At 41.7% G+C, this 25,000-nt stretch overlaps 1 protein-coding gene across 2 annotated transcripts in view; it reads left to right on the forward strand.

The window, feature by feature from the left end:
- Nucleotides 1-25,000, forward strand: part of LOC128658096 (calpain-2 catalytic subunit) — a 237,715-nt gene that overhangs the window by 188,609 nt on the left and 24,106 nt on the right. For both annotated transcript variants that reach the window (XM_053712589.1, XM_053712590.1), the window contains 3 exons: nucleotides 1,856-1,924; nucleotides 14,240-14,318; nucleotides 15,138-15,254. In XM_053712589.1, coding sequence (XP_053568564.1) covers nucleotides 1,856-1,924; nucleotides 14,240-14,318; nucleotides 15,138-15,254 — 265 coding nt within the window. The remainder of the gene's footprint in view (nucleotides 1-1,855; nucleotides 1,925-14,239; nucleotides 14,319-15,137; nucleotides 15,255-25,000) is intronic.

Consider the following 25,000-nt stretch of genomic DNA (forward strand, 5'->3'; position numbering starts at 1 on the left):
GCTTGATTTTATCAAAGCGTGGTTTCTCCGAGTTAGTCATTGATACCTTAATTCAGACACAAAAGCCTGTCACCAGGAAAATCTATCATGAGATATGGCGTAAATATCTTTATTGGTGTGAATCCAAGGGCTACTCATGGAGTAAGGTCAGGATTCCCAGGAAATTATCTTTTCTCCAAGAAGGATTGGAAAAAGGATTTTCAGCTAGTTCCTTAAAGGGACAGATTTCTGCGCTGTCTATTCTTTTGCACAAGCGTCTGGCGGATGTTCCAGACGTTCAGGCATTTTGTCAGGCTTTAGTTAGAATCAAGCCTGTGTTTAAACCTGTTGCTCCACCTTGGAGCTTAAATTTGGTTCTTAAAGGTCTTCAAGGGGTTCCGTTTGAACCTCTGCATTCCATAGATATCAAACTTTTATCTTGTAAAGTTTTTTTTTGGTAGCTATTTCCTCGGCTCGTAGAGTTTCCGAGTTATCTGCATTAAAATGTGATTCTCCTTATCTGATCTTCCATGCAGATAAGGTAGTTCTGCGTACCAAACCTGGGTTTTAACCTAAGGTGGTATCTAATAAGAATATCAATCAAGAGATTGTTGTTCCGTCTTTGTGTCCTAATCCTTCTTCAAAGAAGGAACGTCTATTACACATTCTGGACGTGGTTCGTGCTTTAAAGTTTTACTTACAAGCTACTAAAGATTTTCGTCAAACATCTGCTTTGTTTGTTGTCTACTCTGGACAGAGGAGAGGTCAAAAGGCTTCGGCAACCTCTCTTTCTTTTTGGCTAAGAAGCATAATTCGCTTAGCCTATGAGACTGCTGGCCAGCAGCCTCCTGAAAGGATTACAGCTCATTCTACTAGAGCTGTGGCTTCCACATGGACCTTTAAAAATGAGGCTTCTGTTGAACAGATTTACAAGGCGGCGACTTGGTCTTCGCTTCATACTTTTTCAAAATTCTACAAATTTGATACTTTTGCTTCTTTGGAGGCTATTTTTGGGAGAAAGGTTTTACAGGCAGTGGTACCTTCCGTTTAAGTACCTGCCTTGTCCCTCCCTTCATCCGTGTACTTTAGCTTTGGTATTGGTATCCCACAAGTAATGGATGATCCGTGGACTGGATACACCTTACAAGAGAAAACATAATTTATTCTTACCTGATAAATTTATTTCTCTTGTGGTGTATCCAGTCCACGGCCCGCCCTGTCATTTTAAGGCAGGTATTTTTTAATTTTAAACTACAGTCACCACTGCACCCTATGGTTTCTCCTTTCTCTGCTTGTTTTCGGTCAAATGACTGGATATGGCAGTTAGGGGAGGAGCTATATAGCAGCTCTGCTGTGGGTGATCCTCTTGCAACTTCCTGTTGGGAAGGAGAATATCCCACAAGTAATGGATGATCCGTGGACTGGATACACCACAAGAGAAATAAATTTATTAGGTAAGCATAAATTATGTTTTTATTGTAGAGCAGGGAAACACACATCTGGTAGCATTGATTTCACTAAGTAACTGCGACACAGACAAACGGACCTAAGCCCCGCCCCCAATCTGGTGACGTCACTTCCCACTCTCATCACAAAAGGTATGTAGGTATATATATGTGTGTGTGTGTGTATATATATATATATATATATATATATATATATATATATATATATATATATTACACACTATTACAATTATGTGTTGTACCTCTGTGGTAAAAAAAGATTTAGTAGTGTCACTGAGATTTAAGAAATATACCTATGAGATCAACAAACAAAACATTTGAGAGCCACTTGCTTAACGACATCTGCAATAAGCATTAATTATGATGATGTTTCTATATTTTGTGTTAAGTCCTTCACCCTATATATTTAGTCTGATGGATCCGGGAAACTGGGCCTGAAGGAATTCAATATCCTTTGGTCAAAAATACTGAAATACCAGGTAGGTTTTCCACCTCTTTATTTGTTTATTGATGTACAAGATACATTAAGTGGCTGTTGTGATAAAATAAAAAACTGTTAAACTGTAGTTAAAGGGACTTTAATCTACCGTATATGAATGGGGGATTAGTTCTCCCAAATTTGGATTATTACAATACAGCTATACTCATGAAACATACCTTAGATTGGTTATTAGATAAAAAAGAAAATAACCTATGAATTAGATTGGGAGAGGATAGGAAACATTAGTTTAAGCTATATTTTACACAATAAACCCAAATATTTACCACATAAACTAAAATCGAGATTCCTATTCCACGATATCTTTAATGCTTCGTTTAAAGGAAAAAAAAGACTGATAATAATCACATGTTTTAACCCCTTAATGACCACAATATACCCTGTATGTCACTGATCGTTAAGGGTTTTTTCAGGACATAATAGCACAAGTCTAGCAAGAACACACTATTAATGCCCTCCCTCCAGAAGGCTTTGTGGAATAGAGCAGTCTCAACGCTGGTGGCAAGACCACGGTATAAAACAATCAAGTCCCAAAAAAAGGCCAGTGACATACAGGGTACGTCGCTGGTCCTTAAGGGGTTAAAGTTTTCTACCACTCTGGAGATATCCTAAGTTCCCGATAGGATATCAATATCCATTTAATATATGGAATAATAAAGATTTGAAATATATCCATCAATTTATGGATAAAAATCCAGAAAAATTAAATCATTTGAGGAAATTGCTTCAATATATGATATCCCCCCCCTCGCAAGAGTTCAGTTATCATCAGGTTTTGCATTATATTGAATCCATTATTAGAAAACATCCGGATATATGGAATACTTCTCCCTTTCAAAAGTTATGTAAACTTGCTGAGAAAAAGAAAATGAAGATACCGGATATATACAAAACAATTTCATACAAAATAGTCCATAGGGAATAAGACAATTTTATCGAGAAATGGAATAGAAACTTGTGACGGATACCCCGGCTACCCCGACAGGGTAGCTCCGCCAAACGGGTCCTGCTTCCTCCCTGCTGACTGCAGCTATGTAGCTGACAAGTGACCACAGCCTGTAGCCACCCCTGATGCCTGACAGCACCAGTATTAAGGGTCCCACCCTGTGGCAGACTCCAGCTACCCCGACTGGGTAGCTCTGCCAGAGGGTACTTCCTTTGCCTGGAACAGGCTGCTATGTAGCCCAGGAAAGTGATTCTAGCAGGAGCCCACCTAAATGACTAGACAGACTAGCATTCAAGTTAAATAAGAACTGCCTTTATTGGGACAAAAACACATCTTTTATACACACACACATCTTGATAAAACAGGGAGACAATGCCACAGTTTTCCCGCCATTCTTGCCCCTCCAGACTGACCGGTGCCTCCATAGCAACCATAGTCCAACAGAATCCCAGGACACAGTGGTGACAGTTTTGGGTGATCCCGGGGGAGCTCTCGGTCCCCAGATGCCGCAGTCCAAAAAGTGGCGTGATTCGTTATTGGGGACTGGCGATAAAGCCCATTGAAGTTATGGGGGTAGGGGTGTCCAAAACCCCCGGTTCCCAAAGCAGCTCCCCTCCGGTAATTCCCCCACCTCTTGTCCTCCCTAGGGGCTACTAATCCCAAAAAGAGCGGAGCTCTGGGGCACATGGTTGCTGGAGCGACCAGGGGTAAAGTTAGTGGGTGTCCTGCTGTCCTGTGGCCGACCGGGAGTTCCAGGAGCCCGGAGAGCCTGAGAGGGGTTAGGCGGGTGTCCGTGGTGAGGCGGCCTACCGGGAGTTCCAGGGGCCCGTCCAGCCTAGGAGGGTTTTCCTGGTCATACACCAGCTTTTCACAAGACAAGCAAACCAAAGCTTCCAGGGATTGTGGTTGCTCTGAGGAGCCCAAAACCGCTGAGAAACAACAGGGGTGAGGTTGTAGGGGGGTGGGGGGGTAGCCTTAGCTGCCTGGTATCCGTTACAGAACTGTACACTAGAAATATCTAAACAAACAATTAGCACTAGCTTAAAGTTAGTGGAGAAGAACACTATATCGGCCGACCAAAGAGAATCTCAATTTAGAATTATAAATCATGATTATACAGGGAGTGCAGAATTATTAGGCAAGTTGTATTTTTGAGGATTAATTTTATTATTGAACAACAACCATGTTCTCAATGAACCCAAAAAACTCATTAATATCAAAGCTGAAATAGTTTTGGAAGTAGTTTTTAGTTTGTTTTTAGTTATAGCTATTTTAGGGGGATATCTGTGTGTGCAGGTGACTATTACTGTGCATAATTATTAGGCAACTTAACAAAAAACAAATATATACCCATTTCAATTATTTATTTTTACCAGTGAAACCAATATAACATCTCAACATTCACAAATATACATTTCTGACATTCAAAAACAAAACAAAAACAAATCAGTGACCAATATAGCCACCTTTCTTTGCAAGGACACTCAAAAGCCTGCCATCCATGGATTCTGTCAGTGTTTTGATCTGTTCACCATCAACATTGCGTGCAGCAGCAACCACAGCCTCCCAGACACTGTTCAGAGAGGTGTACTGTTTTCCCTCCTTGTAAATCTCACATTTGATGATGGACCACAGGTTCTCAATGGGGTTCAGGTGAACAAGGAGGCCATGTCATTAGATTTTCTTCTTTTATACCCTTTCTTGCCAGCCACGCTGTGGAGTACTTGGACGCGTGTGATGGAGCATTGTCCTGCATGAAAATCATGTTTTTCTTGAAGGATGCAGACTTCATCCTGTACCACTGCTTGAAGAAGGTGTCTTCCAGAAACTGGCAGTAGGACTGGGAGTTGAGCTTGACTCCATCCTCAACCCGAAAAGGCCCCACAAGCTCATCTTTGATGATACCAGCCCAAACCAGTACTCCACCTCCACCTTGCTGGCGTCTGAGTCGGACTGGAGCTCTCTGCCCTTTACCAATCCAGCCACGGGCCCATCCATCTGGCCCATCAAGACTCACTCTCATTTCATCAGTCCATAAAACCTTAGAAAAATCAGTCTTGAGATATTTCTTGGCCCAGTCTTGACGTTTCAGCTTGTGTGTCTTGTTCAGTGGTGGTCGTCTTTCAGCCTTTCTTACCTTGGTCATGTCTCTGAGTATTGCACACCTTGTGCTTTTGGGCACTCCAGTGATGTTGCAGCTCTGAAATATGGCCAAACTGGTGGCAAGTGGCATCTTGGCAGCTGCATGCTTGACTTTTCTCAGTTCATGGGCAGTTATTTTGCGCCTTGGTTTTCCACACGCTTCTTGCGACCCTGTTGACTATTTTGAATGAAACGCTTGATTGTTCGATGATCACGCTTCAGAAGCTTTGCAATTTTAAGAGTGCTGCATCCCTCTGCAAGATATCTCACTATTTTTGACTTTTCTGAGCCTGTCAAGTCCTTCTTTTGACCCATTTTGCCAAAGGAAAGGAAGTTGCCTAATAATTATGCACACCTGATATAGGGTGTTGATGTCATTAGACCACACCCCTTCTCATTACAGAGATGCACATCACCTAATATGCTTAATTGGTAGTAGACTTTCGAGCCTATACAGCTTGGAGTAAGACAACATGCATAAAGAGGATGATGTGGTCAAAATACTCATTTGCCTAATAATTCTGCACTCCCTGTATATTACTAAGGAAAGCATCTAAATGGAGAGATGTTAAAAATTGTTGCCCTAAATGTTTGCTATTTAACCCAGACTTTATACACTATTTATGGGCTTGTCCTAAGATATATCAGTTTTGGTCTAAAGTTTCATACTTTCTATCAAGAACGCTTTTCAGTTCCTGTTACAAATGGAAGTGCAGAACATGGTTATATTCCACACGGCCATTGGCTGTACACTCTAGTAACCTATTTATAACGGTCCCTAATTGGCTAGAGAAGGTAACCTAATTTACAACATGGCAGCTCCCATTGTTTATAGATACTAAAACTTAACACTTATTGTCTTCTTAAATGGAAAAAGTCCACAGCTGCATTCATTACTTTTGGGAATTAAGAACCTGGCCACCAGGAGGAGGCAAAGACAACCCAACCAAAGGCTTAAATACTCCTCCCACTCCCCTCACCCCCCAGTCATTCTTTGCCTTTCGTCCCAGGAGGTTGGCAGAGACGTGTCAGAATTTTTAATTTTTGTCTTTGTCTCTTATGGAGGGTAGTACTCTTCGGCATGGGACAGGAGTTTTAAGTAGTCCTGTCAGTCTCTCAGTGAGGGCTTGGATGAAAGAGTCCGGAGATGCAAGGAGAGTCTCTCTGCGAAACCATCCTGACTAATATTAGCAGCTCCTCAAGCAATCGGTGTAGTCGAACTTCGCTCCGCTGCCTGCTTCTTCTCTCAAGTCCATGTCGGAGGCGATGCCACTATTCGTCACACTTGAAAGGCTGTGTTCCTGTTACACGGCGTAGATTCTGGTAAGATTGTTTCATTTTACTTTATCGTCAATGTACTGTAATGTGAATGTTTTCCCGAGAGGCTACCACACCTTTGCGGGTCTAACTATATGACATAAGGGTCTCAGTGAGTCTCTGTTAGTATCTTGGAATTGAGGGATAATATCTTCTGGGGGGTTATTGAACAGGGGGGTTTATAATCATGTTTGTTATGGGATTCAACCTGCTTATGTGTGATGTTTATGGGCTTGTGGTTGGAACTTTGAGGCCTTTGGAAGTGACATGGCCTTTTGGTTGGGCACGCTTTTTTGGACTGTACGGTTCACCTTGTGTTTGGGCGTGGTTATGATCCATTCCCCATTTCCGCATTCCTGACCGCGTGGTGTAGGAGATATTCTAGTCTGCAGGGGTCTGGTCGTAGGAGGTGGTGAGTGCCCCAGCCATTGTGGGTGTCAGGTGCCGTTTTTGTTTTAATACTTTAAATCATATTGCTATTTCCTCTATCCAGTTATGGAGGATTCTGATGCTGAGACTGTGCTCATTTCAGATTCAGTTATGGAGGATTCTGATACCGAGACTATTTTAATTTCAGATTCTGTGTCCGGTGATGACTCCGGTTTGGCCTCGTTGGCACATGTCGACCAGTTTTGTTCCGTATGCCATATGAGAGCGCCTGGTTTCTTGGGCTCTGGGAATCGGGACTGCTGAGCCATCCATCTCTGGGGGCCCCGTCCTCCAAGAGGCGAGTTCCCTACCAATTCATACTTCTACACATGCGGGTAACCCAGTTTTTGGTTTCTCCATGCGGGGTGGAAAGTTCCCCCCGGAGGTTGCAGCACATTTTCGCTTCCAGATATTGTTAGCGATGGTCCGTCTGCAGAGTCCAGACGTTCATTTGAGATTGTGCTTGTGCCCTATTGTCCCAGGTCTTCCACCTTGGGGTGGGCCTCTACAGTTCTCCGCAGGTGTAGCTGTTCCGGAGTGTTGTGGCTTTCATTACAGGATTGTGCACCTTAGTGCGTTGCTTAGACATCTTTTTCAATTATTGACCCTGTTTGTCGTTTGTTTGTGATTTTTCCCAATTTTTTGTAAGATAGGGCTCCGTTTGGCTGGTCCTGTGGGCAGGCCTGTGTCTTTTGGGCGTTAACCTTAGGGTTGCCTTATATTTTATTTTGTATCCGATGGGATGTCTTTTATTTGTTTTTGTTTCCTTTGGGAACCATCTGAGATCGATACTCCTTGTTACTTCTTTGGAAGTTGTTTGGACATGTTAGCCCTATGTTTAATAATGTCTGTTTTCCTCTTTCCCCTATGTGGGAGAATTTTTGCAGCTTGCTGGTTAGGACCCTGAGTACAGGCTGGTCCTTTCAGGTTTGTTTGGTTTTGTGACTGTTCAGACACATGGCACAGTTTTTGCTGGATCAGTAGTAGCGCTGAGTGCTCCAGTTATCATTGTTTTTTATGTTCAACTAAGCATTCGAGAGGACCTGTGGGTTCATGAGACAGGAAAGAATTGTTGCAGTCCTTATAGCCTTCAGTCATGGATGACCGGGCAGGGGAGTGTTCCGCTGCGTCACTTTATCTGACATCTGATTTCATCAGAACCTGGAGTTCCTCCTCCAAGTGGGGGGGGGGGGGCTGGCGGGCGTAGTGCCCCGTTTCCACTGCTTGAGTGGTTTGGCCTTCATTTTTTAGGCTCCTGGATGGTCCTATGGGGCTTGATCCAACAGCTTGATTAGCTGTCCATCTTGCAAAAGGTTTTGTATTTTGAAACCTATTGCAGCTTTTGGCACCTTTAAAGGGGTGCGTGTCAGCTGTTTATAGTGTTTCTAGATATGGCTCTTACTCTAGGCCGCGTAAGGTCTGTCTGAGTTATGAGACCTTGGGTCTTTTTCCATTTTCCCGGGTGGATTAGATCTCCTTTTGGAGATCTGTGTTCCGCACGTTGGTTGATCCCGGTGGGGACTTTTTTAGCTCGGGTTTTCCTGGAGCTGGGAAGGTTTAGCACCTTTTCTCTCCCCTGTGTCCTCTGTCTGTGTGGAGGTGATGGGGAGACTAGCCCTGCTAGTAGGGTTTTGGGAACTTCAAGGTATCCCCTCTGTTGTCCTGTGGCCTGTGAAGTCTTATTTGACTTCTAGCTTTGCTCCTTGGGAGTTGGACTTTATCTAGGGGTGGTTCCTTCATTTGGTCGGAGTTTTCAAGTTTTCTGCGCTGTCTGGATTTTCTGGATATGCTCCATCCCTTTTGTTTGGCTTTTTGGCCAGTCAGGGTGTTTAGTTCCAGGGTATAGTTGCCTGAACTATGAGGTACCCGAACCTGTTTTTTCTTTGTGAGTCTTCCTCTCTCGGGGGCTTTGTTCCTGTCCCAGTTTTGGGTTGTTTGGATCTCAGGGCTGGTCGGGATGTTCCACGGTGGTGGGAACTGGGGCCACGTCCTTGCTCCATCTACCTGACCGGGCCAGGGTTGGCCCGGTCTATCAGAGTATTTATTACTCCTTGCCACAGAGTAACCCATTTCATCTGGAGTTCACTGGGTGGCTTGCACCTCAAGTATGGTGGGTTTCTACCCAGCTGCTGGCGGTGGATTCCAGTCTTCAGGTGCGCCTTAGGGTTGCATTCCCCTATTAGTTTGCCAGGGTACCAGTGGATTCTCTGCTCTGCAGGCAAATGGGTTGGCTGTGCCTATGTTGGGTAAACTACTTGTGTGGGGGTTCTTTCTAGAACATTTGCGGGGGATTTTTTCTTCCCGTTTAGCCGGTGGCTTCGGGCCTGGAGACCGTTGTTGCCCTTCTGGCCTCTTCCCTTTTTCTTAAGGGATATTCGCTTCTGGGGAGACGGAGTCCTTACTAGGGGCTTCTCCTGGTTGGGAAGTGGAAGGTGGACTTGGTTCCACCTGGAATCTTGCTGGTTCCATGTCAGACTGTGGGTCCTTATTTTGATTGTTCCTTGGGTCTATGGCCTTGTCTGTTTTCAGAGTTGTGTACTCTGGGGGGATGGCTTTGCCATCTTTACGCTCGTTCATGTACCAGTTTCGGGATCTTTGTTCCCTTGTATTGGTGGACCAGCTAGGTCTGCAGGTCAGGATGCCTGAGCGGTCTATGGGTCATGGTATCCTTTGGGATGTGTGAGCTTGCTGTATCTATTCTGATAGCTCAGTGTGCTAGGAGATGGGTTTTTCTCTTCCTTTGGGTTCTGAAGGTAATTCTCCTTCTCGGGGGCTCTCGATGGAGGCTTTGTGTTCCCCTTTTTAGGGACCTGTGAGTAGGTCTGGCGGCTTCGGGTTCTTGGAGCGTGCCCTCTGTCGGGGGCTGTTTTGTGCGGTCTGTTTCTTGAAGACTGCTTCTTCTTCTTCCTTGCGGCTAGCTGGACAGTATTAATGCACTGTGACTACTCTGCACTGTAGCAAACCGAGTGTTGCTGGTCTTATCTCCGGTGAGGTCTACTCAGCCTTTTTCCTTTCGAGGTTGATATGATGAGCAGTGCCTTGAGTCCCTTAAGGGGGATTAGCCGTGCGTTACAAGACCATTCATGTTTTAGTTCCTTCTGTGTTCTCAAACTTGAGGTTTCGCCTTGGTCTATTACACGCTCTTTCATGGTCGAATACTTGGGTATTCTATGGGCACGTGTTGGGAGGACTTTGCGTCTTTAATTGCGTTCCATGCTTGTAGGATGTTGGAGGGATGATTTTTCGGTCTCCGTGCTTGGTATTATCCCGGGTTTTGCCTGGTATAGGCATGGCCTCCTTCCCTTTTGGAGGTGCTGTTTTTTTGCATTGAGAGAATTTTCAGTTCCTCGGTCCTCCTTGGCCTTGTTCCTTTTAGGGTTTTCGGCTGCTTTACCCTTCATTTGTGAGGGGTGAGTGGTGGGGGACCGTCTGTTGGGCAACGGTGTCTCTTGGTGGACTGTTTGCTCAGTCGAGTCCGTTTGCGGTCTCTAATTTGTCTCTGGACTGGCTGCGAGTCAGTGTCACTGGGGCTTTTCCTTTGAAATCTTTTCTCGGCTTCGGACAAAGTGGGATTTTTTATTGGGTAGAGGTTCAGGCCTGGTGCCCTCAGTATGGGCTGCCTATTGTACCCTCCCGTCTTGGCATCAGTGTCCTCTATAGCTTGGGTATTGTTTTCCCAAAATTAATGAATGCAGATGTGGACTCTTTCCATTTAAGAAGAAAAACATAAATTATGCTTACCTGATCATTTCACCCTGATATTTCTTCTACTGTTCCTTGTTCCTCGGCAGAATGACTGGGGGATGTGGGAAGTGGGAGGAGTATTTAAGCCTTTGGCTGGGGTGTCTTTGCCTCCTCCTGGTGGCCAGGTTCTTATTTTCCAAAAGTAATGAATGCAGCTGTGAACTCTTTCCATCAGAAGAAAAGGAAATTGTCAGGTAAGCATAATTTATGTTTTTGTCAATATTAAAACAGCTAATGAAATTTTAAGAAATCTACATGTTATTCTCAAACTAATCTTTTCTTTAAATAAATCATTCTATCTAGCATTTATTTAGTGTTAATGTTCCTTTAAAGTAGGAAGTGTCCAGATTGTTCAAATAAGTTAACTTTGTTCAGTGTGTGTGTCTATATATATATATATATATATATATATATATATATATATATATATATATACACAGGGAGTGCAGAATTATTAGGCAAATGAGTATTTTGACCACATCATCCTCTTTATGCATGTTGTCTTACTCCAAGCTGTATAGGCTCGAAAGCCTACTGCCAATTAAGCATATTAGGTGATGTGCATCTCTGTAATGAGAAGGGGTGTGGTCTAATGACATCAACACCCTATATCAGGTGTGCATAATTATTAGGCAACTTCCTTTCCTTTGGCAAAATGGGTCAAAAGAAGGACTTGACAGGCTCAGAAAAGTAAAAAATAGTGAGATATCTTGCAGAGGGATGCAGCACTCTTAAATTTGCAAAGCTTCTGAAGCGTGATCATCGAACAATCAAGCGTTTCATTCAAAATAGTCAACAGGGTCGCAAGAAGCGTGTGGAAAAACCAAGGCGCAAAATAACTGCCCATGAACTGAGGAAAGTCAAGCGTGCAGCTGCCAAGATGCCACTTGCCACCAGTTTGGCCATATTTCAGAGCTGCAACATCACTGGAGTGCCCAAAAGCACAAGGTGTGCAATACTCAGAGACATGGCCAAGGTAAGAAAGGCTGAAAGACGACCACCACTGAACAAGACACACAAGCTGAAACGTCAAGACTGGGCCAAGAAATATCTCAAGACTGATTTTTCTAAGGTTTTATGGACTGATGAAATGAGAGTGAGTCTTGATGGGCCAGATGGATGGGCCCGTGGCTGGATTGGTAAAGGGCAGAGAGCTCCAGTCCGATTCAGACGCCAGCAAGGTGGAGGTGGAGTACTGGTTTAGGCTGGTATCATCAAAGATGAGCTTGTGGGGCCTTTTCGGGTTGAGGATGGAGTCAAGCTCAACTTCCAGTCCTACTGCCAGTTTCTGGAAGACACCTTCTTCAAGCAGTGGTACAGGAAGAAGTCTGCATCCTTCAAGAAAAACATGATTTTCATGCAGGACAATGCTCCATCACACGCGTCCAAGTACTCCACAGCGTGGCTGGCAAGAAAGGGTATAAAAGAAGAAAATTTAATGACATGGCCTCCTTGTTCACCTGATCTGAACCCCATTGAGAACCTGTGGTCCATCATCAAATGTGAGATTTACAAGGAGGGAAAACAGTACACCTCTCTGAACAGTGTCTGGGAGGCTGTGGTTGCTGCTGCACGCAATGTTGATGGTGAACAGATCAAAACACTGACAGAATCCATGGATGGCAGGCTTTTGAGTGTCCTTGCAAAGAAAGGTGGCTATATTGGTCACTGATTTGTTTTTGTTTTGTTTTTGAATGTCAGAAATGTATATTTGTGAATGTTGAGATGTTATATTGGTTTCACTGGTAAAAATAAATAATTGAAATGGGTATATATTTGTTTTTTGTTAAGTTGCCTAATAATTATGCACAGTAATAGTCACCTGCACACACAGATATCCCCCTAAAATAGCTATAACTAAAAACAAACTAAAAACTACTTCCAAAACTATTCAGCTTTGATATTAATGAGTTTTTTGGGTTCATTGAGAACATGGTTGTTGTTCAATAATAAAATTAATCCTCAAAAATACAACTTGCCTAATAATTCTGCACTCCCTGTATATATATATATATATACAGTGGGGAAAAAAAGTATTTAGTCAGACACCAATTGTGCAAGTTCTCCCACTTAAGAAGATGAGAGAGGCCTTTAATTTTCATCATAGGTATACCTCAACTATGAGAGACAAAATGTGGAAACAAATCCAGACAATCACATTGTCTGATTTGGAAAGAATTTATTTGCAAATTATGGTGGAAAATAAGTATTTGGTCAATATCAAAAGTTCATCTTAATACTTTGTTATATATCCTTTGTTGGCAATGACAGAGGTCAAACGTTTTCTGTAAGTCTTCACAAGGTTGTCACACAGTGTTGCTGGTATGTTGGCCCATTCCTGCTTGCAGATCTCCTCTAGAGCAGTGATGTTTTGGGGCTGTCGCTGGGCAACACAGACTTTCAACTCCCTCCAAAGGTTTTCTATGGGGTTGAGATCTGGAGACTGGCTAGGCCACTCCAGGACCTTGAAATGCTTCTTACGAAGCCACTCCTTCGTTGCCCGGGCGGTGTGTTTGGGATCATTGTCATGCTGAAAGACCCAGCCACATTTCATCTTCAATGCCCTTGCTGATGGAAGGAGGTTTGCACTCAACATCTCACGATACATGGCCCCATTCATTCTTTTATGTACACGGATCAGTCGTCCTGTTCCCTTTGCAGAGAAACAGCCCCAAAGCATGATGTTGCCACCCCCATGCTTCACAGTAGGTATGGTGTTCTCTCTCCTTCAAACACGACAAGTTGTGTTTCTACCAAACAGTTCTACTTTGGTTTCATCTGACCATATGACATTCTCCCAATCCGCTTCTGGATCATCCAAATGATCTCTAGCATACTTCAGACTGGCCCGGACATGTACTGGCTTAAGCAGGGGGACATGTCTGGCACTGCAGGATCTGAGTCCCTGGCAGCGTAGTGTGTTACTGATGGTAGCCTCTGTTACGTTGGTCCAGCTCTCTGCAGGTCATTCACTAGGTCCCCCCGTGTGGTTCTGGGATGTTTGCTCACTGTTCTTGTGATCATTTTGACCCCACGGGGAGAGATCTTGCGTGGAGTCCCGGATCGAGGGAGATTATCAGTGGTCTTGTATGTCTTCCATTTTCTAATTATTGCTCCCACAGTTGATTTCTTCACACCAAGCTGCTTGCCTATTGCAGATTCAGTCTTCCTAGCCTGGTGCAGGTCTACAATTTTGTTTCTGGTGTCCTTTGACAGCTCTTTGGTCTTCACCATAGTGGAGTTTGGAGTGTGACTGTTTGAGGTTGTGGACAGGTGTCTTTTATACTGATAACAAGTTCAAACAGGTGCCATTAATACAGGTAATGAGTGGAGGACAGAGGAGCCTCTTAAAGAAGAAGATACAGGTATGTGAGAGCCAGAAATCTTGCTTGTTTGTAGTTGACCAAATACTTATTTTCCACCATAATTTGCAAATAAATTCTTTCCAAATCAGACAATGTTATTGTCTGGATTCGTTTCCACATTTTGTCTCTCATAGTTGAGGTATACCTATGATGAAAATTAAAGAACTCTCTCATCTTCTTAAGTGGGAGAACTTGCGCAAGTGGTGGCTGACTAAATGCTTTTTTTCCCCACTGTATATACTGTATATATAAAAATTAGTAACTTTTTCTTCTCTGGGCTTGTATCTTTTAACCCATCTTTAGTAGTAAAATATATATATAAAGATTGTCTAATTTGTTTTTTACACCCTAGGGAATTTATAGGAAGGTTGATGTAGATCGAACAGGCACAATGAATGCATATGAGATGAGGAAAGCTGTGGAAGCTGCAGGTTTGTAAACTATATAAATATATTCAAACACAATCCTCGGTAAGCGCTCCGATATGTGACTGTCTCTCTATAGCCCGGGCTTCTACGCTGATCCACAACCACCTCTCACTGCGCTGTACTGTGTCACACCCTCAGCGATCCCCACAGGAACTCGCTGTAAGCACTTCAATCCGGTCCGGTGCCCAGGAATTGCAGGAGGCTCCACCAAACTCCCAAATCACATAAACAAAAGATCCATTTCCTGGCACTCAGTGTCGACAAGTCTGGGTTAAAAACACGACGCTGCTGATTGCCATAAAAAGTTTTTATTTCTTATACACTTTAAAAAGGAATATATTCCTTCCCTTGACGGATATTGTATAAGAAATAAAAGCTTTTTATGGCAATTTATGGCAGTTCATTGTCTTCCAAGCACTGTGAACATACCGCTGGGAGGTTAATCTCTGCTGCTGCCTTTTGTTTACATAGCTTGTATATAGAGAATACTGCAGTATATTCATATTTTCCATATAGGTGGTGGTTTCAACTGTCAAAATCAGCTATTTCAAATTGCAAAATGAAGTAAAGGAGCTTTTGTAAACATTAATACAGTCGAGCAGGTAAAATGGATCACTGGGAAAGACATTAAAGGGAGTTACTGAATACCTTTCCTTAGAGGGGACGATGTTAGTCTTTTTTATTTTTTTTATTTAAATCATTGGCTGTCAGCAAAGGGTTAAAATCATTGCTATGTTTTGCTTTTCCCTGCACTAATCAGGATTATTGCTGTTGTCTATTGTTCCAGCCTGTATCAAATGAACATTTTATTTCTATTTTCAGGTTTTAAGTTGAATTCCCACTTGCATGAGTTATTAGTGGCACGGTACGCTGATGATGAAATGACTATAGACTTTGATAACTTTGTGCGGTGTTTGATCCGCCTGGAGATCATGTTTAGTAAGTATCTGGCTGCTCAATAACGAAAATATTATTTATGTCTGGATCTGATAAAAGGACGCTGTACAAATCATTATAAGTTCATGTTAGAAGAATCATCAAACCTAAACACACGAATACGCAAAATTATAAGAAACGGTAAATTCATTAGGATTATGTAGCCCAATTCCAATCCATCAGAATTTCTGGCAATAACATTCTATGTCAGCAGGTAAATGTTGTTTCTTTTCTTTTTTTTTATTTAAAAAAACCACTTTTATTAGAAGAGACAGAGGTGGAGTTAGTTAAACCCCCAAATAATGTAACCGCTAATTCTATAACACATGAAAACCTAAAACAGGGGTATTGCTGTTGAGATTTTCACAGAAGCATAAGATACATAACCAAAAGGTAAATTAAAGTATGGACACTATTTCATTCATGGTTAGATGATTGAATGCAGTTTATGATGTGTGCAGTAAATAATTAAAGGGATATGCCGGTCAAAATTAAAACTCACATAGATTAAGTACATGGTTGATTAGAAACATATTTACAATATAGATATATTAGCAAAAATGCTTCTATTAAAAGTTATCACTGTTTTAGTGTTAACATTATTCATTGCACGTGCATGTGAAACATAGCTTGGTATTAGTGCACCAGCATTTCTTTTTTTTTTTTTTAAATAAACTTTATTATCAGAATTATGAATGTTACAAAACATTGTCATCAGGAATATAACAATAAATATGCAATGTACATTCCACTTCAGAGTGCAATGTGAAAAATACATTTCACAGATCACGAATTACTGGAATTTCTTACAACCTGGAATCTCATACAACCATGACATCTCAAGTGCAAACATATACACATAAATATGGAATATAAATAAGGAATATATTCAACCCATTTGCTGCTAAATCATTGTAGTCTGTTGCATTCTTTGTATTTAAATACTAATTTCAGTTGTTTTTCTGTGAGGTACCCACACAAATCATACATTGTTTTTTTCCAGCAGACTATGCAGTTTTAGAAAACAAAAAAATACATTTAAATAAAAATAAATGTTTGTGTCATTTTATATTGTTTACTCAATTCACTATAATAATGGGAGTTATTTCCAAAATATTTCTAACACATTTTAATTTATGCTTCCACATGTATCTTCAGTTAACCTTCTAAGACTATACACTCATATTATTCAATACAAACTGTAAATTGAAAATTAGAAAAAAATATTTATTATTTTGTTACTTTGCAGCACATAGCTGTTTATACCAAAATAAGTAGGAATAGAACATCTAACCTGAATATGTAGCCATAAAAATGTCAATGCACATATGCGCAAACTCCTTTCCATAATCACATACGCCTAGATTTAGAGTTTTGCGTTAGAAGGGGTGCGTTAGCTACGCATGTTTTTTTTTCCCCCGCACCTTTTAAACAACGCTGGTATTTAGAGTTTTCTGAAGGGCAGCGTTAGGCTCCAAAAAGGGAGCGTACAGGCATATTTACCGCCACTGCAACTCTCAATACCAGCGTTGCTTACGGACGCGGCCAGCTTAAAAAACGTGCTCGTGCACGATTTCCCCATAGGAAACAATGGGGCAGTTTGAGCTGAAAAAAAACCTAACACCTGCAAAAAAGCAGCGTTCAGCTCATAACGCAGCCCCATTGTTTCCTATGGGGAAACACTTCCTAAGTCTGCACCTAACGAGTCTAAACACCCCTAACTTTACACTTATTAACCCCTAATCTGCCGACCCCGCTATCGCTGACCCCTGCATTTTATTATTAACCCCTAATCTGCCGCTCCGTACACCGCCGCAACCTACATTATCCCTATGTACCGCTAATCTGCTGCCCCTAACACCGCCGACCCCTATATTATATTTATTAACCCCTAATCTGCCCCCCCCCAACGTCGCCACTACCTACCTACACTTATTAACCCCTAATCTGCCGACCGGAACTCACCGCTACTATAATAAATGTATTAACCCCTAAACCGCCTCACTCCCGCCTCAAAAACCCTATAATAAATAGTATTAACCCCTAATCTGCCCTCCCTAACATCGCTGACACCTAACTTCAAGTATTAACCCCTAATCTGCCGACCGGACCTCGCCGCTACTATAATAAATGTATTAACCCCTAAAGCTAAGTCTAACACTAACACCCCCCTAAGTTAAATATAATTTAAATCTAACTAAATAAAATAAATCTTATTAAATAAATTATTCCTATTTAAAGCTAAATACTTACCTGTAAAATAAACCCTAATATAGCTACAATATAACTAATAATTATATTGTAGCTATTTTAGGATTTATATTTATTTTACAGGCAACTTTGTATTTATTTTAACTAGGTACAATAGCTATTAAATAGTTAATAACTATTTAATAGCTACCTAGTTAAAATAATTACAAAATTACCTGTAAAATAAATCCTAACCTAAGTTACAATTAAACCTAACACTACACTATCAATAAATTAATTAAATAAACTACCTACAATTACCTACAATTATCTACAATTAAATCAACTAAACTAAATTACAAAAAAAAAAAAAACACTAAATTACAAAAAACAAACACTAAATTACAAAAAATAAAAAAAGATTACAAGAACTTTAAACTAATTACACCTACTCTAAGCCCCCTAAAAAAAATAACAAAGCCCCCCAAAATAAAAAAATGCCCTACCCTAATCTAAAATAAAAAGTTTACAGCTCTTTTACCTTACCAGCCCTTAAAAGGGCCTTTTGTGGGGCATGCCCCAAAGAAAACAGCTCTTTTGCCTGTAAAAAAACATACAATACCCCCCCCCAACATTACAACCCACCACCCACATACCCCTAATCTAACCCAAACCCCCCCCTTAAAAAACCTAACACTAAGCCCCTGAAGATCTTCCTACCTTGTCTTCACCACGCCGGGTATCACCGATCCGTCCAGAAGAGGCTCCGAAGTCTTCATCCTATCCGGCAAGAAGAGGAGATCCGGACCGGCAAACATCTTCATCCAAGCGGCATCTTCTATCTTCATCCATCCGACGAGGAGCAGCTCCATCTTCAAGACCTCCGGCGCGGAACATCCTCTTCTCCCGACGACTAGACAATGAATGAAGGTTCCTTTAAGGGACGTCATCCAAGATGGCGTCCCTCGAATTCAGATTGGCTGATAGGATTCTATCAGCCAATCGGAATTAAGGTAGGAAAAATCTGATTGGCTGATTGAATCAGCCAATCAGATTCAAGTTCAATCCGATTGGCTGATCCAATCAGCCAATCAGATTGAGCTCGCATTCTATTGGCTGATCGGTAGTTTATGTAATTAATTTATTAATAGTGTAGTGTTAGGTTTAATTGTAACTTAGGTTAGGATTTATTTTACAGGTAATTTTGTAATTATTTTAACTAGGTAGCTATTAAATAGTTATTAACTATTTAATAGCTATTGTACCTAGTTAAAATAAATACAAAGTTGCCTGTAAAATAAATATAAATCCTAAAATAGCTACAATATAATTATTAGTTATATTGTAGCTATATTAAGGTTTATTTTACAGGTAAGTATTTAGCTTTAAATAGGAATAATTTATTTAATAAGATTTATTTTATTTCATTAGATTTAAATTATATTTAACTTAGGGGGGTGTTAGGGTTAGGGTTAGACTTGGCTTTAGGGGTTAATACATTTATTATAGTAGTGGCGAGGTCCGGTTGGCAGATTAGGGGTTAATACTTGAAGTTAGGTGTCAGCGATGTTAGGGATTAATACTGATTAGGGGTTAATACTATTTATTATAGGGTTTTTGAGGCGGGAGTGAGGCGGTTTAGGGGTTAATACATTTATTATAGTAGCGTTGAGGTCCGGTCGGCAGATTAGGGGTTAATAAGTGTAGGTAGGTAGCGGCGACGTTGGGGGGGGCAGATTAGGGGTTAATAAATATAATATAGGGGTCGGCGATGTTAGGGGCAGCAGATTAGGGGTTCATAGGGATAATGTAGGTGGCGGCGGTGTGCGGTTGGCAGATTAGGGGTTAAAAAAATTTAATAGAGTGTCGGCGATGTGTGGGGACCTCGGTTTAGGGGCACATAGGTAGTTTATGGGTGTTAGTGTACTTTAGAGCACAGTAGTTAGGAGCTTTATGAACCGGCGTTAACCCATAAAGCTCCTAACTCCTGACTTTTTTCTGCGGCTGGAGTCTTGTCGTTAGAGTTCTAACGCTCACTTCAGCCAAGACTCTAAATACCAGCGTTAGAAAGATCCCATTGAAAAGATAGGATACGCAATTGACGTAAGGGGATCTGCGGTATGGAAAAGTCGCGGCTGGTAAGTGAGCGTTAGACCCTTACCTACAAGACTCTAAATACCAGCGGCCGGCCAAAACCAGCGTTAGGACCCCCTAACGCTGATTTGGACGGCTAACGCAAAACTCTAAATCTAGGCGATAGAATAGTAAATATGATTTCAACTCAATATTTTTGATAAAGTGCCACAATAGAGATTAATGTACAAAATTAAGGGACTGGGAAAAGCTGAAAATGTTAGCTCATGGAAAAATAACTGGATAAAAGACAGGGAGAAACGAGTAGTTGTAAATGGATCATATTCAGATTGTACAAACGTAGTCAGTGGAGTCCCCCAGGAATCAGTACTGGTCCCTGTTCTTTTTAATATTTTTATTAATGACCTGGAGCAAGGATTAAATAGCAGCATCTCTATTTTTGCAGATGATGCACAGTTGTGTCCTTAGGTCAGTTCAGGATGAAATTGCTTTACAAGGGGATCTACAAAGAATGGGCAGGTAAATGGAAAATGAGATTTAATAGGCAACCTATTATTTAAATGGGATTAGGCTTAGCCAAACAGAAGAGGAAAGGTATTTGGGAGTAGTAAAAGATAAAAAGCTAAAGATGGATGCACAATGCAGGGCAGTTGCTTCTATGGCTAATAAGATACTAGCATGTATTAAAAGAGGCATTGATGCAAGGGAGGAAAGCATAATTCTGTCACTATATAAATCCCTGTTAAGACCTCACCTTGAGTATGAAATGCAGTTCTGGGGACTAATTTCTAAAAAAAAAATATATATTTAATGCTTACCTGATAAATTATTTTCTTTCCTGGCATGAAGAGTCTATGAATCACTTGAATTACTAGTGGGAATTCAACTCCTGGCCACCAGGTGGAGGCAAAGAACACCCCAGCAAAGCTTCACGTATCCTCCCACTTCCCACAATCCCCAGTCATTCAGCCTAGGAATCATGGAAAGAGAAGAAGACACAAAGGGTATAGTGGTGCCTGAAGTTTAGAAAATGACAAAATCTGTTCCATAGAAGCATCGTTTTTAAAGGCCCAAGAGGAAGCGACAGCCCTAGTGAAGTGAGCCGTAATTTTCTCTGGAGGCTGCTGTCCAGTAGTCTCATAAGCCAATCAAATAACACTTCTCAACCAGAAGGAAGGAGTAAAAGAAGTGGCCTTCTTACCCCTCTGCTTACCAGAAAATACAACAAAAAGAGCAGAAGATTGACGAAAATCTTTCGTAGCCTGCAAATAGAACTTCAGAGCACGCACAACATCCAGATTGTGCAACAACCGCTCCTTCTTAGGAAGGATTAGGAAAAAATGAAGGAACAACAATTTCTTGGTTAATATTGCGTTCCGAAACCACCTTAGGTAGAAATCCTAATTTAGTATGGAGGACCGCCTTATCCGCATAAAGAATAAGATGAGGATCACACTGTAGAGTCGAAAGCTCCAAAACTCAATGGGCAGAGGAAATTGCAAGCAGAAACAAAACCTTCCAGGACAATAACTTAAAGGGACACTGAACCCAAATTTTTTCTTTCGTGATTCAGATAGAGCATGAAATTTTAAGCAACTTTCTAATTTACTCCTACAGTATTATCAAATTTTCTGCATTCTCTTGGTATCTTTATTTGAAATGCAAGAATGTAAGTTTAGATGACGGCCCATTTTTGGTGACCAACCTGGGTTGGGGTTGTCCTTGCTGATTGGTGGATAAATGTATCCACCAATAAAAAGTGCTGTCCAGAGGTCTGAACCAAAAAAAGCTTAGATGCCTTCTTTTTCAAATAAAGATAGCAAGAGAATGAAGAAAAATTAATAGGAGTAAATTAGAAAGTTGCTTAAAATTGCATGTTCTATCTGAATCATTAAAGAAAACATTTGGGTTCAGTGTCCCTTTAATATCAACAGAATGCATAGGCTCAATTGGAGCCTGCTGCAGAACCTTGAGGACAAGATGAAGACTCCAAGGAGGAGCATTTGACCTAAATACAGGCCTGATTCTAACCAAAGCCTGGACAAAAGATTGAACATCTGGCAAAATTGCCAGACGCTTCTGCAGAAGTATTGACAGAACCGAAATCTGACCCTTTAGCGGACTGACTGATAAACCCTTCTCCAAGCCCTCCTGAAGAAAGGACAGAATACAGGGAATTCTCACCTGACTCCGAGAAAGACCTCTAGATCTACACCAATGAAGGTATTTACGCCATACCTTTTATAATAAATCCTGCGAGTAACAGGCTTACTGAATCATAGTCTCAATAACCTTCACAGAAAAACCTTGTCTGGACAAGACTAAGCATTCAATCTCCAAGCAGTCAGCTTCAGAGAAACTAAGTTCAGATGGAGAAAGGGACCCTGAAGAAGATCCTTCCTCAGAGGCAATTTCCAAAGGTGAAATGATGACATCTTCACTAGGTCCGCAAACCAAGTTCTACAAGGCCACACTGGAGCTATTAGAATCACTGAAGCCTGCTCCTGTTTGATACGAGCTATCACCCTAGGAAGGAAGGCAACCAGAGGGAACAGATAAATTAGACCGAAGTCCCATGGCACTGCCAGGACGTCTACCAGAGCTGCTTGAGGATCTCTTGATCTTGCTCCGTAGTATGGAAGCTTGGCGTTTAGACGAGATTCTATCAGATCCAGCTCCAGAACTCCCCATTTGAGGGTTAACATCGAGAAAACTTCCAGCTGGAGAGTCCATTCCCCTGGGCGAAACGTCTGCCTGCTTAGATAATCTGCTTCCCAGTTGTCCACCCTGGGATATGAATGGCAGAGGGATGACAATTGTGAGTTTCTACCCGCTGAAGAATTCGAGTCACCTCCTTTATAGCTAATAAGCTCCAAGTTCCTCCTTGGTGGTTGATATACGCCACTGAAGTGATGTTGTTCGATTGAAATCTGATAAATCGAACTAAACTCAGTTGAGGCCAAGCTGTTAGTGCATTGAAAATTGCTCTCAATTCTAGGATATTTATAGGGAGGACAGACTCCTCCTGAGTCCAAAGTCCCTGAGCTCTTAGGGACCCGAAAAACTGCTCCCCAGCCTAACAGGCTGGTATTCGTGGTCACAATCTCCAAAGAAGGTCTCAGAAAAAGAAGTGACCTGAGATAAATGATCTTGGCAGATCCACCAAAACTATCCTCTGAGAGAGATTTGAGTAGTCTCCATTCCATTGACTGAGCATACATAACTGTAGAGGTCTCAGATGGAAGCAAGCAAACGGAATAATCTCAATGGATGCCACCATGAGACCAATTACTTCCATGCACACTGCCACTGATGGACACAGAGGACTGAAGAGTACGAAAGGCCGCCAGAAGTTACATTTTCTGACCTCTGTTAAAAAAAATCTTCATGGATACTGAGTCTATGATTGTTCCCAGAAAACATACCCTGGTACTTGGCACCAAGGAACGTTTATCTAGATTCACCTTACACCTGTGAGAGCGGAGAATAGATAACAGAGAATCTGTATGGGATCTTGCTAACTGAAAAGATGGCACCTCAACCAAGATATCGTCTAAGGAGCCACCACAATCACTAGAGATCTGGCCACAGCTAAAAGAGCCCCTAGAACCTTCGTCTATGATAGTCATAAATTGACCCTCCTGAACTAGAAGGAGAATAGAACGAATAGTCTCCATTTAGAAGGACGGAACCTTCAGAAACTTGTTGAGAGACTTGAGGTCTAGAATGGGTCGAAAAGTTCCCTCCTTTTTGGGAACCACAAAAAGATTTGAATAAAATCCCTGACCCTGTTCTGCTAGAGGAACTGGGATAATCACTCCCCAAGAAGACAGATTTCTTACGCAGTTTAAGAAGGCCTCTCTCTTTACCTGGTTTACAGATAATCTTGATAATAGAAATCTGTCCCGGGGGGGACAAGATTTGAATCCTATCCCTGGGAGACTACATCCACTGCCCAAGGATCTGGAACGTTGCAAATCCAAGCCTGCTGAAAGAAGGAAAGCCTGCCCCCTACCTGATCCAAAACTGGATCGGGGCGGCCCCCTCATGCTGACTTGGCATCAGCAGAAGTCTTTCTGGATTGCTTACCCCTATTCCAAGGCTTGCTAGCTCTCCAAGAAGTCTTGGCTTGAAGTTACGAAAGGAACGAAAATTAGAAGTCTGACAACCCTTGGGCCTATTCTTCTTATCCCGTGGTCTTACCTTTAAAAGGTAAAGACAGAAGCTTGGATTTGGAAGTCACATCCGCAGACCAAGACATTAACCAAAGGGCTCTGCGGGCTAGAATTGCAAACCTAGAAATCTTGGCTCCCAGCCTGACAACTTGCATACAGTATTAGCCAGCTTTAGAGCCTTGATCCTATCTTAGATCTTCTCTATAGTAGTCTCCTCTGAAATTAAATCAGACAATGAGTCACACCAATAAGTGGCTGCACCAGCAACTGTCACAATACTAGCAACTGGTTGCCACTGCAAACCCTAATGAAGAAACATCTTTCTTAAATAACCCTCCATTTTCTCATCCATAGGGTCTCTAAAAGAGGAACTATCCTCCAGAGGAATAGTAGTTCTCTTGGCTAAAGTAGATATAGCGCCCTCTACTCTAGGAACAGTGCGCCACAAAACTTGCACTGAATCAGCCAAGAGGAAACATCCTCTTAAACATGTCAGACATGCGACCTGGAACAGAAAAAACCTCCACAGATTTAGGTTTGACATCAAAAACTCTATTCAGCTTAGCTTTTTTAGGAGCCTCTGCAATTGTTTCAGAGTCATCAAAAGTAGCTAAAACCTCCTTCGAAAGTAAATGGAGATGCTCCAGTTTAAATCTAAAATTAACCTCCTCAGAATCTACTGTACTAGGAACCACAGATTCTGAATCAGAGATCTCGCCCTCAGAAGCTGCAGAGGAATGATCCTCGCTAGATAACTGAGAAAGACTAACCAAATCAGTCTTGGCAGAATCAGGACCCATAGAAATGTTCTTAGATTCCTCTTCCCTTTACCAAAACTAGGTAAAGCACTTAGGGCTGCAGAAACTGCAGACGTCAACTGAGCAGAAAAATCTTTAGGCAAACAAACACTCCCAGGGACTGACTGAGAGGTACTGAAGGACACTGCATGTGAATCTGTCAAAGACTGGGGCATGTTAGAAGAAGGCTGAGACAACCCCTGAACAGCATTATCCTGAGAAAAAGAAGGCTCAGATATGGGATCCTTATCTTTAGATAATAAAACCTTATTACGGCAAGGGGAACAAAATTGCACAAGAGGTATAACCTGGGCATCTGCACAATAAAGACATTTGTCAAAGAACAGAGAAAGCTTGGGATCGGCATCCATAGTAAATAAAATAGCCCCTTATTTCCCTTATATTCTAATTTCTATATAAATAAATAGCATAAAAATTGTAGGCATAGATATCAAATAATAATTATAACAAGCACTACACCCCAGCCATGCTG

Source organism: Bombina bombina, chromosome 4, assembly GCF_027579735.1.
Source record: "Bombina bombina isolate aBomBom1 chromosome 4, aBomBom1.pri, whole genome shotgun sequence".
Taxonomy (NCBI): domain Eukaryota; kingdom Metazoa; phylum Chordata; class Amphibia; order Anura; family Bombinatoridae; genus Bombina; species Bombina bombina.